This window comes from Eschrichtius robustus, chromosome 6 (assembly GCF_028021215.1).
Source record: "Eschrichtius robustus isolate mEscRob2 chromosome 6, mEscRob2.pri, whole genome shotgun sequence".
NCBI lineage: Eukaryota > Metazoa > Chordata > Mammalia > Artiodactyla > Eschrichtiidae > Eschrichtius > Eschrichtius robustus.
The window spans coordinates 144,294,525-144,314,495 of NC_090829.1; the positions used below are offsets into that span (position 1 = coordinate 144,294,525).

Sequence of the window (19,971 nt, forward strand, 5' to 3'; positions counted from 1 at the left end):
GAAGGAAAGAAATAGCTCATGGAGGAACGTCAAAGGCACACAGGACCCCACTGAAAGAGCCCCCAGTGGCCAAAATGGGACAATTTGAGCAAAAAAACAAAGTAGTAAAGGATTATAGCACAAAGAGTAAAATAAATATCCATGAGTCCAGATAAATAAATGGTTGAATAAACAAATACACAGGGTGAGAAGAGAAGATTTTCCCTGCAGAAGAATTCAGAAGGGTTTATGCAGGTCCTCTGCCCTGGGGGAGGGAGAACACCCCCCCTTTCCTAAGGGGCAGGCTGTGCACGGGGATGTCCTCCCACAGAGGGCAGCGTGGGGAGGGGGAAATAGAGTAACTTCTCAGGGGAGAAACCTGACAGCCCCACCTCCGCCAGGGGTCACCATCAACACCAGCAGGGATGCGTCATGTTGATGCACGGATGCCGGATAAGAGGTGATGAGCACGGCCCTTCACCTCCATGGTCCCCCTCCCAGAACCCACACCCCATCCAATTCCATCAGAAACACGTCAGACAGATCCCAAGTGAGGGACATCCTGTAAAATAGCTGACCAGTCCTCCTCGAAACTCTCAAGGGCAACAAAACCCAGGAAAGTCTGAGAAGCTGTCACAGCCCAGAGGATCCCTAGGAGACAGGATGACTGATGTTATGTGGTTTCCTGGCTGGGATCTTGGAACAGAAAAAACGATTAGGAAAAAAGAAAACAAGAATAAAGCACAAATTTTAGGTAAGAATAATGTATCAATATCTGTTAGTGGGAATGTAAATTGGTGCAGCCACTATGGAAAACAGTATGGAGGTTCCTCAAAAAACTAAAAATAGAACCACCATATGATCCAGCAATCCCACTCCTGGTCATATACCCAGACAAAACTACAATTCCAAAAGATACACGCACCCTTATGTTCATAGCAGCACTATTCACAATAGCCAAGACATGGAAACAACCTAAATGTCCATCAACAGATGAATGGATAAAGAAGATGTGGTCTATATATACGCAATGGAATACTACTCAGCCATAAAAAAAGAATGAAGTAATGCCATTTGCAGCAACACAGATAGACCTAGAGATTTTCATACTAAGCAAAGTAAGTCAGGAAGAGAAAGACAAATACCATATGATATCACTTATATGTGGAATCTAAAACACGACACAAATGAACATATCTATGAAACAGAAACAGACTCACAGACATAGAGAACAGACTTGTGGTTACCCAGTGGTATGGGGGAGGGGAGGGATGGAGTGGGAGTTTGGGATTAGCAGATGCAAACTATTACATATAGAAAGGATGAACAACAAAGTCCTACCGTAGAGCACAGGGAACCGGAGTCAATATCCTGAGATAAACCATAATGGAAAAGAAAGACTATATATATGTATTACTGAGTCACTTGCTGTATAACAAAAATTAAACACAACATTGTAAATCAACTAGACTTCAATAAATTTTTTTTAAAAAGAATAATGTATCCATACCTGTTCATTAATTCTGATAAGTGTAGCCTGCTAAGGTAAGATGCTGATCGCGGGGGAAACTGGTGCAGGGTCCACGAGAACTCTGTGTACTATCTTTGTCATCTCTCTGTAAATTTAAAACAGATCGAAAGTAAAATTTTATTTAAAACAATATAATGAGCATATTAAGCTTGTGACTCATGGATGTTGTTGTGACGTGACCAGGCACCTCGATCAGAGCGCCCGGCTCCCTGCTGAGATGAGTCACGCTGGACCCAGTTTGGCCCCGTGGGGTTCTCCCTCCAGCTCAGTTCCCACCAAGTTCTCGTTCTACTTGGGTGACGGTGCCGGTAGGATGTGAGCTCCGGGCAGCCGGGCAGCCACGACACTGGCCACGTGGGGAAAGCCCACTGCGGCGGCTGTGGGTTGGGGGCAGACAGACAGACGGATGTGGACGGAGACCCCGGATCCACGTGCCTCTAACTCCAGATCGACCCTTGGACTTTTCGTTTCTGAGTCAAAGCGTAGCCTTTGCTTACATTTATTTGAGTTGAGATTCTGTCACTTGCAAATGAAGCATCTAATGAGCCCTGGATGTAATCCATGTTTCGCTGGCCCTACGTTTTAGAAAGAAAAGAAATTTGGGGAACCGTATCTTACATCATCAAAAATTAATGTTTTTATGGGACACCTCACAGATGAAAAGCCTCAAATCTATTTTCCTCCGAAGCCCCAAACTTTCCTGCACGCGGTGCCTGAGCAGCCGTGTTCTTTCGCCCTGTTTATTACGTGGCTGAGGACCAGCTTTTCCTGAGATGATGGCAATGTGAAGTTTTGCTGGTAGGCTGTTAGAGCCACTCCTACCTTTGCACTTAAAAGAAGGAGGGGGCAGCAAATGTATGTGAAACAGCAACGGCAGAGACTCCCCAGCTGTGTTTCATCACCACAGGTACAGAGCTGCTGCTGTACAAATGTGGTGTGAATGGGGACAGCTGGTCGCCAGGGAGATAGCCTTGAAGTAGGTGGTTCTGGGCGCGCACAGCATCCCACACATGCTTTGGTTGATGGTCAGCAGGACCGGATCCATTCCTGGAAGGCAGCAAGGAAAGATGGAGAAGGGGAGGCCACAGGTGATTGCCATTAAAGGTCTTCGCTGCCCCGGGCATCCCTCCCCACTGCTGGATGCCGTCACCTGGAGCATCTCAGGAAGGAAAACGATTGCCGACCGCCCTGATGTGGGAGCAGAAGTTTTCTTTAGAGTGTTCAACGCTCTGAAGGGGCCTCTTCAGCAGTTCTTAAACCTACACTCCCAAGTGAAAAAAATTACAACTGCCATGGCAACAGTGATCTAGTGCTTGTTATACAGAAAGCAGAACGGAGAAGTACGAGGAAGAAGAAAGGCGTGGATAAAGTCATGCTACGTGGGGCTAAGTGCTTTGCAAGCTTTATACCATTAATCCTTGCGCCCATTTCACAGAGAAGAAAACTGAGGTTCAGGAAGGGTAAGCAATCTATCCAGGGTTGCCCAACAAGTAAGAGCTGGACTCAAACACCAACTGACCACATCCCAGGGCCTGCTGGCCCTGCCTGGCCTCCTTGCACACATGTCACCTGCATCCAAGTCAGCTCGGGTCACTTCACAGCTTTTGATCCTCTTGTGTCTTTGGTTACACCTAGAGTAAAACCCCAAAGCCTGCAACGCCAGCCCGCTCTGATCCCCAGCTGTCCTGCCTCTGCCCCACCACCTCCCTGCCCGAGCCCCGGCTGCCTCCGGCCTTTCCTGCTTCTGTTCCCTCCTCCTCGACAGCTCTCCCTTCAAGCAAGTCCTTCACTTGATTCGTGTCTCTGCTCAAATGTCACCCCCTCCATGATGCCTTCCCTGACCACAATATCTAAAACAGCAGCCCGAGGAATCCTCTATCCTCCTTCTTGGCTTTATTTTTTCCTTGATAAGTCTTATCTTTGTGCTGGAATTATACATCTACTGTTTGTTTATTATCTATCTCCCCACCAGAGTATGAGTCCCAGGTAGGTGTTTGTTGTCTGTCTCCCCACTAGAATATAAGTCCCAGGTTGGTAGAATTCTGCCTGTCTTGTCAACTGATAGAGCTTTTTGCAAACGTCTACTGGAGATGGGACTTATCACACTGCGTGTATGTGCAGGGTGGGGGTGAGGGGAGATGGGCACTATCTCTTGCTTACAAATCTTCCTCCACTGTCTGTCTATAAGCTTGTCAGAGAGCAGGGCCCAGCCACATATATCTTTGCCCCAATCCCTGTTCCCAGCTCCCAACTCCCCGCTCCAGGCCCAGTGCTTCACCCTCATCTGAGCTCAGTGAGTGTTTATTTGCAGTTGTCTGAATTTGGGCCGGGCTCAGAGGTTGGGAGGCCTGACAGGTCCTGCCCGTCCATTTGCTTTGAGGTTGGCCTTTACGAAGTTCTGATCAGAAACAGGTCATCGCAAGTTCATGTTTCCAAACTTTGGCAAATCCTTTTTTTCTTAGCAGAAGCTTCTTTTTTAGAACTCAGCCTTTTCTGTGTTCAAGAAAAGTGCTTTCCCTCATTTAAGGGTGTCATGGTGTTGAGAATGGGCTCACCCCAAAGGCCAGGGGCCCAGAGGGTCTGGTACTGAATTCAGCAGACTTTCCCCAGGGCCAGAGGAAGGGGAGGAGCAAAACAGGGAAATCCACAGGTTAGATGGAGTTTAAAGAACTAAACCAAAAGAAAGAGAGAAGAGAGGAGGAGGGGAGAGGTCGTAGAGGCCATGGATTGTGGGGAGAGCCGGTCTCCGGTCTCCACGGATGAGGGGACCCGTCTGAGGGGAGGCAGCCGACAGCGGGGTCTCCCGAGACCCTGCTCCCTAAAGCCGCCATCAGTGGGATGCCTGGAGCATCAGACCCAAATTATTTAAATGAGCAAATATTAGTCACGGCTCAACTGCTAAGAAATCTAAAAAAAAGAAAGACAGGAATCTCCAGCTGTTAAGATCTCTCTCTTCCATCACCCTGCAATTTTCAAAATCTAATCTTTCTCCCATGTTGTAGGAGGGGCACTTTTGGTTTATTTGCTTGCTTTCTTGGGAAGCAATAGAAGAAGAAATGGGCTGATCGGGGCCTTGCCCTCTCCCCAGGGGAAGGATTCAGTGGCCCCTCCCTTTGACCTTCGTAAACCCTTGGGGTTTGGGACTCTTGGGAGGGAGAAGGACACTCTCGGGATACAGGACAGGGAACTTCCTGCTGATTTGCACAGCTGGGTGCTTTGGAAATTAGCCACAGATTTACAAGAGGCATGACCACGGTCCAACTTTGAGTTTACAGAAGAGTTTCTTTCACTGAAGGATATACCAGCTCTGGCCCCTAAACTAACATTCGGAATATTTTTTAAAGCATTCCTAGGCACTGTGGAAGCCATTCAAAATAAATAGGACACTATCCTCTTCTTTAAAGAGCTTGCAATTAACTCGGAACGCCAGGATCTACAGATATAAGCTGTTATGGATAATCACGTACAGGTCTGCCTACGAATTAGGCTGTTGTGTCCTAGTTCTGGAAATGAGATCATCAGTTTGCAGTGGATTCTACTCACAACGGCACACTTACTACTGAGTCGAGCCAGAGCCAGGGGGTCATCTGGGTGCTGGGATCAGCTAGGCAATGACTTAGATTCCCGCACCTGCTGGGGCAGTCACCCTGGGACTCCTGAATGCAGGGGAGGCTGAGAACAGACTCCGACACTCACCCAGAGGCCCAAACAAAAAAAAAAAACCAGCCTGTCGAGTTGGCGTCTGGTGGACGGCCATCCCCCCTCGCCAAAGAACTTGGGGTGACAGGAGAAAGCGAGATTATTACAGGAACGAGGGCTACTTGGTGAGCGGCCACTGCCAGTGGCAGGTCTTAGCGTCAACCCCCAGGTGACTGGGCCCAAAGCACACCAACCCCCGCCTCACCCCACTTCGCCCTATTGGAGCCTCCTAAGCTCTGATGATGTCACTCTGTTCCGCTCCCAGTTAGGGCAGCTCCGTGCATCGGGATGAGCTCGCGGGCTCTGACACCCATCTGAGCGCAGGGAACGTGGTCCAGAGAGAGCCGGGGTCCTTGTGCAGCTAGAGCGCCTGAGCCCCCCAGGGTGCGTGTCACTCACTCCCAGATACCAGTTCTTGGGAGCCCCTACCAGGTGAGCGACCTGAGGGGCCAGCGGGTGGGAGAACAATTAGAGGTCCAGAAATGACAGCAGCCACAGTCCCTGCGGGAGAAATGGGTTAGAGATGGCAAGTGGCGTGGCACCATGAGGGGGACGGGAGGGCCCAGCCTCAGCGCCCTGGCCCCAGAGGCTGTCCCTGTGCCCGGGGGGCTGAGCCAGGTCCCCGGCGCTGCACAGCTGGCTGCTGGGCTGTGGCCCTCGACCCGCGCGGGCTGTGCAGGGCTCCAGCTTCCGGCGGCAGGCAGTGGAGAAACAGGGTCTCATGGGGCGATGGGGCAGAGGTCTCCCAGGGTCGGCCCGAGGCAGCACTTTCCTCCTCAGAAACTCAGAAAAGCCATTTCAGCCAAGGGGCAGGGAATGCACGCTTGGCTCTTCGTACCGCTTTTAATGCTAATTAAGCCAAGGTCAAAAATTCAGCACAGGTCATCAGCTTTGTACAGAGGAATGGGGGCTGCCCAGTCACAGAAAGGCATTCACCTGCTGATGGTTGTTCGACGTCCACTCAGCTCCAGGGGGAGGGCCACCCCGTTGAAGCCCGCCCACAATTCCGTCTTTCCCTCGCAAGGGCATCATTTCGTGGGGACACGGCGGCAGCGAGCACGCACAGGGTGAGTGAGGGTTACAGAAATGCTGCTCTTCCAAACCGGACAACAAGACAGCCCCGAGCTCCGACGGTGCACCAGGCCCGGGCTAACGCATGTTCACGCATTATCACCCGCTCCCATCAATCTCCAGGACACCTCGGGCCAGCTGTTGTCACCCCCTTCGATCAACGAGGAGTCAAGCTTGGGAGGACACGCAAACCATCCGGGGCTACACGGCGGGAATCACACAGGATGCCGGGCTTCAGGGACCCGGGGAGGAGCTCCCCACCCTGGTCCAGAGATCTGGGGGTTCAGGAAGATGGCACCGTGTAAATGACATCTGAATGGATCTTAAGGAAGAGGTGATCGAGGGGAGGAAAGAGGGAGGGACATTATTCTCGGATGAAACGAGGAGCAAAGTCACGAATGTCACAGCAGAGTGCTGTCTTCGGGGGATGGGGACGGAGAAGGACAGGACAGACAGTAGACGCCAGGTGTGTCACGCTGGAGGTGACAGGAGGTCCCCAAGGAGGCCAGCCAGGGAAATGACGGGGCAGATGGGCCCAATGGGAAGATCCAGGGACGCACACTCACGAAGGATGGGGGAGGGAGGAGAGGCAGGGAGGAGGCCACAAAAATGGGCCGAGAGAGGACGGAAGAATGTCTTGACCCTCCAGCCGCCCAGAAAGAGAGTCACCGTCCACGAGAAGGGGACAAGGGGGGCCAGCTGAGGGCCCTGGCAAGCAGCGTGACTGCACGCCACCGCCATCAGCAGACTCGAGTGTCTGTCTGGATCTGGAAGGCTCACGGCACCACATTTGTGAGGCAGATCCGCTCTTCCCTATACCGCCACGTCCAAGAAAGCAGGAGGCCGCTCCTTCGTGCACACTACTTGTTTATCACTTTAACTCTTCCCCTTTTCCCCGTTTTACGGCAAAAATAACATCACAGCGTCAGAAAAAATGTTTTTTATAAAATGCCTAGAACCCTACCAACCTAAACCAACCACTTCATTTTCTCTTCCTAAATCGGTTCAACTCTCCGCCAGGCTTCACAGAGCCTAACATGTAAACCCGTCAAGCAGGGCCTGGTTCTGTCCACAGCCAGACCTGCGTCGCCTGGCCTGGGGCACTTGCTGACAAACGGGTCGGGGCGGGAATGAATGGCCAGGGTGTAAATGCCTCTGCGGATTCTGCTCTGTCACTGGCGGGGTTGTAACTTCCCTCGGCCTCCATAAACCCGTCATAATCATCGTCCTTGATATTCCCTCCGGCAAACGTGCCACAATTTAATTAGCAGTCCCAATCTTTGGAAATCCAGGTCACATCTTTCTTTATTTCTTTTTAAATTTTTCTATTATAAATGATATCTCCTTTCTAAGCCAACAAGAAATCCAGAAAGCTGACAAGAAAAGAGGTAGAGTTTTGATTACTTCAGTGTGTAATGCCGCGAATGAAGTTAAAAGATAAGCCACTGACTTGTAGAATATATTTGTAAAATATACGATAGTCAAAGGGTTACTATCCTTTGTACAATATAAAAGGAGCCAGTAGAAATCAGTGATGAGGAAAATCTCAATGCCCAGCATACAGGGAACCTGATAAATAGGTAAGATCAGGTAAGAACACATGTATCTCCGCGACCCCCTTGGATGACCATTAAGAAGGGGTGGGTCTCCACCTTCTGACCTGGATGGGACTGTGCCTTTTTCTGCGTTGTTTGAAATATTTACAACTAGTAATAATTTTGTAATTACCAAAGCCATAAAAAGAAGTAAGTTGATGTGTGTATAAATCAAATATTGTACCACTAAAACTGACACTGCCATTGCACGAAAGCTTGGGGCAGATGGGCCAAAGGGCACACCCTTTCTCTCCTTCTTGGTGCCTCCTGGCAGATGGTTTTCACAGAAGGTTAGAGCAGTTTATGGGGTGTTCGGTTTGTTATGAATGCACAAAGCAGGCTGATTCCTCCAAGAGGCCGATGGTAAAACTTTCAGAACATAAAGCATCTTACCTCTGACCAGTTCGTTAACGTTAATCCCCTCCCATGGTGTTGCCAGACCCCCTTTAACCTACTCCAATCCCCTCTAACAAGGCCCGCTCAGTGCCTTGTATGCAGTAGGCGCTAATACATTTTGCTTGTCCGACAAATTCATTTTGTGGTACCCCCCTCCCCCGCCCCACAGGTCAGAAGAATTAGCACAGGAAGCAACTGGATTATTTTCAGAAGAGTCATTAAAAACCCCAGTTAGACCCAAGACAGACTAGGCAGAGGACGCCCTCGGGGCTGGATCAGCCTGCAGACTCACTGGCCCACCCCGTCCGGGGGCGCTGCAGGCGGGGGGTGGGGGGGGCGGGTGGGGGGGAAATGCTCCACCCGGCCCGGCCCGGCCACTCCCGATGGACGCCTCTTCCCACCGACAGATACAGCCTCTGGACTTTTCCTGAGTACCCTGAACTTCCTTCCCCATCTCTGCATCCTCGCTGGAGGCCGCCCACTCTGGGGGCGCAGGGCAGCCCCTTCTCTTCCTCCTCGTCGTGGCTTTGCTCCTTCTTGCCAGGGATGAAGAGCTGGTGTGGGACCCGGGAACCAGCATCCAGATCCTCAGGCCACAGTCTCGGCCCTTCTGTTCTGCAATTTGGCTCTGATTTCTTGATTTGAAATTCTTCCCTGATGAGGTCTTTATGGCAATTAAAGGGTGAGCTCGGCATTCAGGGATGAGTGCGTGTGCAGGCCGGACGGCAGCAGGAGAAGTTTCAGCCCACATGGAGGCCGAAGACCGAGGCTGAAGCCCCCAAGGGGCTGGCTGTGCACTTCCCTGAGCTCCTTCACCTCCGCCCCGGCCCCGCGAGATTCAGGCAGGGTTTCACACCCTGACACCCCAGACAGCTGGAAACTTCACCCCCTGGAACCCCTCAGGGCTCTGAACTCAGTGGCCAAGTTGCCACAAGGCCCCAGGCCTCCTGCCCCACCCTGGCACGTCATCCCGGCCCCAGCCCACCTGGCAGAGGCAGGCAGTTTCCTTCCGCTTTATCTTGGTTCTGGGAACTTACATTGGCTGCAATTCTGGTGGCCAAGCCAGGATCAGGAATGCAGGTCAAGGACGCCAGGGAGTCTCTGGGCTGATGTGGTGCAGGCAGAGGGGAGGGGTAGCTGCTGGAGCCTAACCCCAGGGGCTGTCCAGGATGCAGGAGCACGAATTTAGGCAGAACCCCACTCTGCGGAAGGGAAGGGGAGCAAAACGCAGAAATAATGTCACCGTAGGCACTGAGCCTTAATGAAACAGCCAAACGATCTCCAAATCGGATGCAGAATCCAACCTCTCCTCGTCCCAGTAGCCCAAACCACTGTCATTCTTCGCAGAGATCATGGGGGCAGCTCTTCCTGGTCTCCCGCCACCCCTCCCATTAGGGCATCCCCACCCAGCAGCGGCTGAACCCGAGGGGGCCGCGTCTCTCCTCTGCTCAGCCTTCTGCGTGGCTCCATCTGAAAGGGTGGAACCACGTCCTTGGTACGGCCCTGTCACCCCTCATCTCTCTGACCCACACCCCCTGCAGGCCCCCCCCCCCGTACCGCCCCCGCCCTCCTCTCCTGTGGGAGGGGCCTCGGCCTGAGGCTGCTCCCTTTGCTGGAAGGCTCTTTCCTCCCATGGACACGGGGCCCCTGCTCCCTCTCTGCCCCTGTGTGTTCCTGCCCAGCCACCCTGCCCACGTCAGCTCCGCACACTCCATGGCACACCCCTCTCCCCACGTGACTTTTCTCCTTTGCACTATTATCCAATGTGCTACATGTTGCACTTATTTACACCGTCTCATCTGTTTCCCACTAAAATGCCAGCTCCTCCAGGCCAGGGATTTCTGTTTATTCTCCACTTAATTCCCCGGGGCCTAGAACAGCACCGACACACAGCAAGGGCGGCGCTGATGAAGGATGGAACCTCGGCTCCTGGGGGCGGGGTAGAGGCAGGGTCTGCTGGCTCAGGGATGGAGTAACTGGACAGCAGCCTAGTCGGCCAAATACTTATGGGGTGATTACTATTCTGAGTGCAGAATGAGCCAGACGGCGTAAGGACCACCCCCCAACACACAGTGGTACGGAATGCACCGTCACAGAAACTCACCCTCTGATCGGTGCTAAACGGCCCTGAAGAGCTGCATTCGGTGTTTGGGCGCTCGAAGGAGATGGTCTGAGAGAGCAAGGTCAGATGACAACAAGACACGGAGGATAAATAAGTACCAAGCTAATGAGCCATCTGCCCGGCAGTGAAGTTTCCACGCCAGGCAGCACAATAGCTCTGCAGATTGGTCACCAGATGAGCCCAAAGAACATCGGAACGTTCGACAACAAAATTGAGCTGTAATAACAGTGCTCCTTCCAATTTTCTGGGGATACATTTTCACAACTGTGAGTCAAGTGGCCAAGTGTGACCACCCAGCAGGGTTGACCCTCCAACCCAAAGGCCTCCTGGTGCCCCTTCTCACCTCCAGCCACGTGTAAAGCAAATCTCGTGGTGCCCAGGTTCTGACGTGGTCCCGTCACTGCGCTGGACGCAAGAGCAAAGCCATCATCATTCTTTGAGAGCCAATCGGCCCCCCACCCCACCCCAGAGCAGGCAGGGGACGTGAAGCGACACATGCTGGACCGTCCAAAGGCTGAGGAAGACCACTTCACCTAAAGATGAAGACCCCACGCTCCCCAGGGCTCCAGCCTGGCCAACTCTCCAGGCAGCTGGGAGGAGTCTGGAAAGCCAGTGACTATCCGCCAGGTGGAGGCCAGATGGCCAGGGAAGGAAAAGCAAAGACCATTGGCCGTGGCCGTGGTCAGCCGAGCCTGGGCGGACCGGCCGGGAGGAGGGAGCCTGTGTGCTCCAGACACTCTCTCAGTAAGCAAACCCCAGACATTCAACAGATGAAAAGCAGTGGCTTGGAATTCTCTTAGAACGAAACAATAAGTGCATTCTCTGTCTGGTTTCGACACCAGCTTCCAAAAGCAACAGGCACTGAGAGCCATTCAGCGTCACCGCCCTCCCAAAACTTGTTCCCACCCCCTGAGAGAGCTGGGGAGCTGCAAAGGCAGCCCCCGCTGTGGTCTGCAGGTCAAGAGCTGCCTGCAATCCCTCCCTTTTTTCCCACACTCCCTGCGGCAATTAACAAGGGGGGTGGGGACCAGAACAGTGCTGAAACCAGCAAATAGCTGGTGGCTGGGTAATCCTCACTCTGGCTACATCAAGGACAGAAATAAAATTGCCATTTCAGCTCTGGGTGCAGCTGGAAAAAGCTTTCACTCTCGAGGATGTACAGAAAACTTAGGGGAAGGAGGTACATGAAGGAGAAGAAACTTTTCCCATCTCCTACAGAAATTAAATGAGAATGGCACTCACAGCAGGGAGAGCTGGAACCCGGGGGGATTCTCCCAGCGTCAAGTTGTGCTTGGGTTTAGGTCGTGACCACAAATAGCTTCCGGCCCCATGCCAGCCAGGTGCTTGCTGATGATGGAGTAGCCACCTGCGGCAAAGGAGTCCCAACTGGCCACTGTCCACTTGGGGAGGTGACCAGCCCTGTGGCCAGAGGGGGTCGCTATGGGAATCTGGTCACTTGGGGAGGTGACCAGCCCCCTGCAGCCAGAGGGGGTCGCTATGGGAATCTGGTCACATGGGGAGGTGACCAGCTTTGCAGCCAGAGGGTGTCACTCGCTATGAGCACCTGTCCAGAGGGCACTTGGAGACAGGCTGCCCGCTTGGCCCTGTCCCCAAGGCAGCTGGACTCAAAGGGAAGATGAGGGGGTGTGCCTTAATGTGGGAGGGGAAGAGAAGGGAGTGAAGATAAGGGAGAGAGGAGAAACGGGGAGGGAAGGGGAAGGAGGGAGGAAGGCGGAGTGGGGGAGAGGAGGAGGGGGCGGGGAGAGGAGGAGCCGAGCCGGCGGCACGGGCCGCGGCGGCGCGCTGGTTGGCTGGTCCCCGCGTCCTCCCGCCGCCCGCCCCCTCCTCCCACTCCCCGCCCTCCCCGCGGCGGCTGGCGTCGAGAAAGTACAGTAAAAAGTCCAAGTGCAGCGCTCGTCAAGATGGGAACGGGCTCCTCCAGCTACCGGCCCAAGGCCATCTATTTGGACATCGATGGACGCATTCAGAAGGTAGCCCCCTCTCCAAGCGTCCCAGCCCGGCGCGGGCGCCCTCCCGGCGCGCGCCCTGCGGTGCCAGCCCGGCGGCGGCCCCTCCCCGGTGACAGCGCGGGGTCCCGGAGGCGGGTGGGGGCCGGCCAGGGGGAGCCGGCGGGGGAGGGGACGGCGGTCCAGCGAACCGGCATCCGTGGAGCCTGCTGCGGCCCTCGACAACTCGGGCCGGGGGTTGGTGGGGCTCTGCGGGGCAGGTGTCCCCACGCGCGGCCCCGTGGAAAGGCGCGCCTGCAAGGGGGTATTTTTTCCATTTCGTGGGCAGAGCTTTCTTTGTAACAGATCTGATTAGGCTGAGTTCCTCCGTTCAGAGGCTGGTCCGTTAAGCCTTTTATTTCCGGTGGAACACTCACCCCGGGAGCCGGTGGGCAGACCTGCCGGGCAGAGTCCTCCGACAGAGAGGGTGCCTGGAGCTCGCAGCCCCTGTGGGGACCGGGCACTGCTTGCCGGCCACAGGGAGCGGGTTGAGGGGGGGGGGGGGGTGTTGGTAGAGGCTGGCTCAGCAGGGGCTGCTCATCCCCCACCTCCTTCAGTTACCCATCCCAGCAGGTGGTCGGCTCTGACCGCCAGGGGGTGACCCCGGGGCTGCTCTACCTCCTGGGCCTGCAGAGAGACTGGGTGACCCTCTGGACCAGCTTTACATTCAGAGCATCTCCTGCTTCTCACTGGCAGAGAGGGACAATAAGAGAGCTGGCTTGGAGGGGGCTTCTCTAGGCTCCCCCTAAGGTCCTGGGCGCGGGGGACAGGGAAGGCCACAGTGAGGGAAACGCTCCCAGATCTCAGCTGGACGTTTCAGGGAAGCCCTGCAGCTGCTGCAGCTCACTTTGCTCTTCTCAAGGTGGCGCACCCAGAGCTGGGAAGCAGGGGGAGATGCCCCAGCCAGGCACGGAGTAGCCTCGGGGGCTCGGGTGTCTCCGGTTCTCACACAAGCCTCTGCCAGCCACCTCACTCTCAGCCCATCCCCTGCTTGATCCCAGGAAAGGAGAAGTATGGGCTCCCCTTCTCCCACTATAGCCCGCTTCATTGGAACCATATAACGGGGAATAGGAAGCAGCTGAAACAAGGGCAGGTGGTCCACCCCTCTTATTTCATCAGCACAGGGCAGGTGGTGACCTGATGCAGGACTCCCGCCAGGTCCCCTGACTTCCAGGGCTGGGCACCTGTGACTGCACAGGAATTTTAACAGCGTCCCCAAAGGAAGAAAGGGCCCTCCGCTGAGTACTTCCCTGCTCCAGCATGGACACACGTGCACAAACATGCACACACCTGGGCACACCCGTGTGCACATGCATTCACACACAGCATGCACATTAAAATATGTGCACGCAACACATGTAAACACACACAAGCACACACGCATGCACACACGCAGGCAAACATGCACACATGTACACAAGCACGCACGCTTTTTCTACCCCAGCAGAGGAGAATTATCAAAGATTGGCCCTTTTTATCTTTGGAAAGAGGTGAGATGAGATGCTGTCACCATCAGAAGTGACAGTTCCTTCCCAAGAACTTCCCGAAGGTTTCCTGGAGAAATTCAGTGGGATGTGGGTGAAAAGTGGAAGAGAGGGTCCAGAGGGAGGTGAAGGTGGAGTGACGGGCTCAGCTCAGCTGTCACTGTGGGCATTTTGCAGCTGAGATGCTCGAGGTTTGGGTGACCTCCACGAAAGCAGCCCTGCAGGCGGCCCTGGGAGACCGCGGGCACCTGCGCTCAGGGGGTGCCAGATCTGATGTTGAGTGCCGGTTCCACCACTTTCTGCGATCCTGGGCATCTAACCCTTGGCTCTTCTGAGCTGGCCTCCTGGTCAGTAAAGTGAAACAAAAACATCTGCTTCACAGACTGTCGTGCACAGTGAAGGAGGCCATGTAGACAGAGTGCCTGGAACACTCTGGAACACAGCGGGCGTGATGCTCTCTCTCTGTTCCGTCCATGCCCTTTAACTAATACAAAAGGGGGGAGGCAGACCGTGGTCCTCAGATCTCTGTCACCTCTGTCACTGCTTCCTGACCTTGCTCTGTGCCCTCTGCCTTTGTTGCCGGCCCTGTTGGGGGCCCCTGACTGCACCTTTAGCCCTGGGGGAGAGCCGGATCATTTGGGGTTCCAAGCATGTGCTAGAAAGTCCTAACCCCGCGCTCACCTCACACTCGACACCCAGCAGCATTGTTGGGACTTTCATCCTGGGTTGAGAGCTCCTACAGCAATGCTTCCAGCGGCTGCGGTTTCTTTTCTTAAAGTCCCAGGCACTGGATTAAATCCTGAAGTTCCCAGCATGCAGTCGTGTTCTGTCTCCCTTTTATCCCCATCCCATCTCCTTTCCGGGAAAGGTCACTCTTGAGGGGAGAGCCCCGCGGAGGCGGAGTCAGGGGATGAGGCAGGTACCACTTCTGGCACGTGTGCTGTTCTGTCCGCCCCAGCGTCCCTCCCGCGGCTCCCACGTTGTGTCTGCTCCTTGTCTGTCCAATTCCCCGGCTCCTGGTCCTTCCACGCTCCCCGCAGAGAGGGCCCAATGGGGAAGAAGGAGGTAACAGTCAGAACAGTGGCTTCCGCAGACGGTGTCTGCTCCAGCAAAGCTTGGGGTGCAGACGTAACGCTGTCCGTTCGGACAGCCAGCCAGCGTCCCCGTCTGAGGACGTACCCGTAGTGATCACACCGTAGGTGCTCCAGGTTCTTAGAGAAACCGTGGCGGCCCTCGGGAGGCTGGGAGCCATGCCAGGAGCCAGACAGCGGTCCTGTCCTAAGCACCTCCACTACCATCCCCACGGCCCCGGGTCAGTGACCTCACCTCTCTCTGCCATGGATTTCTCCACTGTCATGTGGGGACGCCGGTCGTGCTGCTTGTTGTAGGAATCAAAGCGGACGGGGCAAATAGCTTAGTTATCCAAACGAGTTTACTGAGCGGCCGCTATGTGCTGAGAGCTGGGATCCAGTGTGAATGGGACATTCGTGATGCTGGGTGAGTCCCCCCCGAGCCATGGCCCCTCTGCCCCCTGCTTCCCCCGGGAGGGACAGATAGTAAACCGCCACTGTTGCAGGGTGCCTGGTGACGGGCAGGACACAGCGGGATTCGGCTGGGGGGAAGGGGCTGTGAGGCCGGCCGTACGTGGGGCCCAATGAAGAGGCTTCCTTCCTCAGAGGAGACTGGCGTTGTGGGGAAGGAGCCCTTCTCGCAGACTGGGTGGCCTCAGGAGGACCCAGGCCGGGAACTGCCGAGTGGCCAGGGCTGCGGCCTCACGCGGCCAGCAACGCCTCTGCACGCCTGTCCCCTTCGCCTGCTCCTCTACCCGCCAGGGGGGCAGGTGGGACCTGGTACCTCCCAGCCGCAGGTGAAGGAGGAGGGAGTGGGAGCCCCCAAGCCCGGAGAGCCAGAACCGCAGCTCCGAGGACTGTGCTTTAGGAGCTGATGCGTCCTCTCCCTACCCAGAGGGCTTGCCGTTTCCCTCCGCAGCTTCCCCTGACCTCAGAACCTGCTCCTTTCTCCCACCCGTGTCCAGAGGAACGATGAGCTCGGCTGGGTTGCCCGGGGCATGACGGGACGATGCCCTTGGCATCAGGGACCTTGAGGGGTCCTGCCTGGTGGCACGTCCGGGCGTGGGTCTGCCCACCTCCTGAATGAGGCAGAGTGAGGCCTTTGTGGGACCCCCGGACCTGGCCTTGGGCTTGGGTTTGGTGAGAGGCCTCATCTGGGCAAGACTGACCATCCTGGAGACCATGATAAGTGCCGTTGAAAGGGGCCGCCTGTTGGTGCATCACCCTGGCCTAGCGGCCCCCTGGGGGACAGCCCCTCGTCAGGCGCTCTGCTGGGCCCACCCTCGGCCTGTCTGAGTTGCCACGTCCTTGTTCCCGCCTCGCTCTGCAGCTGGAACTCGGGTCTCAATGGGCGATCAGCCACTTGAGTTCTACTAAGTTGTTTCTGCTCTAAAACAATGGAACAAATGAGAAAAATCCAGAAGGAAGAGCAGTTAGAGCATTGGAAAGTTGTTAAAATGTCAACAGAAGGCTGTTCCCAGTTCCTAATGCCTGGTTGTGGTTGGTTCTCCCCGCCCCGTGACTGTGCCCCCTTCCCCGCTGGGGCTAAGCCCCCGTCTGCCGGGCCTTCTCTCCACCCTGCTGCCCTCCCCCGAGCCTGGCCCTGTTGACACTTGGGACCCCAGGCCGTGAAGCTGGCATTCAGCCCCCGTGGAGCTGCGGGGCCGGGCCTGCCATCCCCTCCCCAGAGGTTCCCCCGGGGCTCAGGCCCTCCCTCCTCCCTGCGCTGGGAGCCCCGGCTCTGCCCGCTGTGCCGCAGTCTCCCTGTGCCCCCCCTGCCCTGCTCTGGCTCTGCTCCCTCCGAGGACGGCAGCCTCCACTGCCTCTGGCACAGACACGAGCCAGCGCTTCGAGCTGGCTGCTCATCTTCAGCCTGTTTGTTGCAGGGTGCACCTGCCCCCGTCTGGTCCAGCGCGGTCCGCATGGCGGGGCCTGGAGTCCCTCCCTGGCTCATGGAATGTCTTTCCCCTCCTGGAATGTCTGGCTGGCTGCCTGGTGAAGCCTAGTGGAGATTCCCTTTTGCCCTCAGACGTGTGCCCCTGCTTTGCCCCACGCTCAGAACATCCCTGCCCTGCCGACCGGAAGGGTCTATGCCCGTTTGTACAGGGATGCACCCCCTGGCCAGGCAGACCCAGCGAGTTCTCTGGGCTTCTGCACTGCTGCCCTCTCCCCACATCACTGCCAGGTGGACAGCGCCTCCCCTTGGTCACCCTCCGCAGTCCCAGCGAAGTCGTTTACCCTCCTTTTAATGTTCATAATGCAAGAGCTTTAAAAAGATATTGAAATGGTAACAAGCTAATTGCAACCAAGGGAAGTTGGAGAAAGGGGGTCATTCCATACCCTTTCAGGGATTCCGGTGCAAATGGAGGTATAGGGCTGGTCGTGCTGGGGAGAAGACCCAGCCCCTCGCCTGTGATGACCCTCTGTCTGCAGCTGCGCCAGAGCTGGGCTGTGAACATTGATGTCTCCATTTTCAGTCTCTTTTTCAACAAGTAGATCAGCCACTAAAGCAAGTCAGCCTGATTCCTGAGATACCGTATCAGGTGCTTCCCAATAAGATCTCTTGGAAACTCAGTCTCTCAAATTCTAGCCCGAGGTCGCGGAGAACTCAGGAGGCTGCTGGACTCCCTCCTTCCCACTAGCTACGGTCGGAAAACCTCTTAAACCAGACACTTTCTGACATCCGGACGCCCCAGCACGGGGTTGGCTGGAGGCCCGAACCTCTCTAATGTCATAAGGGTTGACGGATAATGACATGGAGACCTTGCCGGCTAAGTGCAGGGCGGCCGGAGCTGCTCTCGGCGGTCACGTGGAGGGGCGCAGGCCGTGGTGCTGGACAGACAGCCTCTCAGCGCCCGGCTCGGCCATGGAAAGGTCACCTTCTCCTCGGTGAGGTGTGTGCAGTGCCGGCGCCCCACACGGGGTGATGCGGATGGCGCTGAGTGGCACACGTACAGAGCCCGGGGCGGAGCTGGCCACCCGGGGAGGCTCAGTAAGCACGTCCTGCCCCCCGGCCCCCTCCCTCTGCCCTGTCCACTCGGAGACTATGGAAGAAGGCTTGGCAGTGCCTTGGCGTCCCCGGTTTCATACTGTGAGCCAGCCCACTGTGACAGACAACCACAAAGAAGGGGGCAGTGCCAAGGCCCCGAGACCCCGGGCCACTGCCCAGGGCACCTCCCTCTCCGACCCGGCAGAGGCGAATATCTTGCCCTGAGCGAGAGGGCCAGTGGCCTCACCAGAGCCCTTGTGGGCTGAGCGGCTGCTTGGCCTCAGAAACGTGCAGAGTACGGCTCTGAGTGTCAGGGAAGAAAAGCAAGGGCAGGGCGCCCCGCCAGACAGCTTCTGGGAACCCTCAATTTTGCACGCTTAGCCAGGATGCTGAACGCTGTGCCAGCCACGGGGACCCCGGCACAAGCCCGGCAGTGGGCAGCAGGGGCTGGGGGGGGGGGGGGCAGGTAGCCTTGGGTCACTGCAGGCTGGGGCCCCACTCCCCTGTCCTGGGTTTGCGGTTTGCAGGTGGCAGGCTGCACTCCTGGGGACTGGGGGAGGTCTTTGGCAAGAAGGGCTGAGAGGGTCCCCAGAGGACACAGAGGGACCTCAGGTGTCCATGTCAAGGCAGCTGCAGCCCAACCCTGCCCCAGTGAAGGATTCCTCCATGCTCCCATCCCCTCCCCTTCGGCCGGACAGGCCATGAGATGGGAGGGGGGCCCCGGCAGCCCCCGCCCAGGTGTGGCAGAGGATGGGCTCCAGCCTGGAGGACGGCTCGCGGCCAGTGCAGGAGGCATGTGAGCCGCCCAGCTCGAAAGACATTGAGACGGAGCCATAGCCTCTTGCTCAGCTCCTTGGGCTGATTGCTCCCACTTTTGTGGTTAAGTGTTTGCATTTCCAGGGTTCTGAATCTTTTTGAGAAAAAAGTATTCTAAGGTAGTGCACGCTTAAAGATCCAGCTGTGGGAGTATAAAAAGTGCACCCGTCTGTCCCTGGGCACCAGGTTTACAGCCGTGCTGTGGGTCACTGTACAGTGCATTCAGGTGCCTTGGAAATGGCACCAAACATTTTCAATCTCAAAAACATAACCTCTGCAGTCGATGGTGTGGTTATTTACCTTGGCCGCAGCCCTGCCTACCTGTCCCCCACCCCATCACCCCCACCAGGTACCACATCTCCTTCTCAATTCCCAAAGCTGATCACCCGATGGGGACTTCTGCCTGAACAGAAACTCACAGCGCCTCTGAAAACTCGGTCTTGACACAATTAAAGAAGAGCCAGAACGTTCTGTTCAGTTGGCTTTAGACGCCCTGCCTAACATTTTTTTTAATTTTTAAAAATCGTAGTAAAATACACATAGCATAAAATTTTACCGTCTTCGCCATTTTCAGTGTACAGTTAGCGGCATTAATGCATTCACATTGTTGTGCAGCCATCACCACCGTCCATCTCCAGAACTTTCTCATTTTCCCGACTGAAACTCTGTCCCCACTAAACACTGACTCCCCGTCCCCCCTCCCCAGCCGCCCGGCAACCACCACTCTACTTTCTGTCTCTGTGAATCTGAGTCCTCTAGGGACCTCCGATAGGTGGGATCATACAGGATTCGTCTTTTTGCGACTGGCTTATTCCACTGAGCCTAATGTCCTCAAGGTTCATCCTTGTTGTAGCAGGTGTCAGAATGTCCTTCCTCTTTAAGGCTGAATAAGATTGCATTGTGTGGATGGACCACATTCCATTTATTCGTCAATGAATTTGCCTGCTATCTTTTAAACCTGAATCATTTCCACTCTTATCACCTCATTTTGCAAAGCATAGGTCTGTTGCAATAGTGAATTATTGTGTCTTCTGGAAAACTTTGTGTTCCCAAAGCCCTCCCCCATTTCCTGGTCCTGGTCGTGTTCATCTAGGGCGGTTGTGTGCGGTGTGGTCTCTGAAGTGAAATGTTACAGGCGGGGACAGGAGTCAACTGTTCAGGGAAGACAGATGCTTTTCGGATTCAATTACACTCAGTCCGTTTACCAGCAACA

The 19,971-nt window shown here is 55.4% G+C and overlaps 1 protein-coding gene and 1 long non-coding RNA gene across 3 annotated transcripts in view; one reads left to right on the forward strand and one right to left on the reverse strand.

Annotated features, from left to right (window-relative positions):
• Positions 1 to 9,421: 9,421 nt before the first annotated feature.
• Positions 9,422 to 10,846, reverse strand: LOC137766101 (uncharacterized). The gene is made up of 3 exons (XR_011074271.1): positions 10,737 to 10,846; positions 10,376 to 10,441; positions 9,422 to 9,473 (listed from the first exon to the last, which is right to left on the reverse strand). It is a non-coding gene; the product is annotated as an uncharacterized lncRNA (long non-coding RNA).
• Positions 10,847 to 12,283: 1,437 nt separating this feature from the next.
• PDE9A (phosphodiesterase 9A) overlaps positions 12,284 to 19,971 on the forward strand; it is a 99,458-nt gene continuing 91,770 nt past the window's right edge. For both annotated transcript variants that reach the window (XM_068545798.1, XM_068545799.1), the window contains exon 1: positions 12,284 to 12,384. In XM_068545798.1, coding sequence (XP_068401899.1) covers positions 12,316 to 12,384 — 69 coding nt within the window. In that variant the 5' untranslated portion in view covers positions 12,284 to 12,315. The remainder of the gene's footprint in view (positions 12,385 to 19,971) is intronic.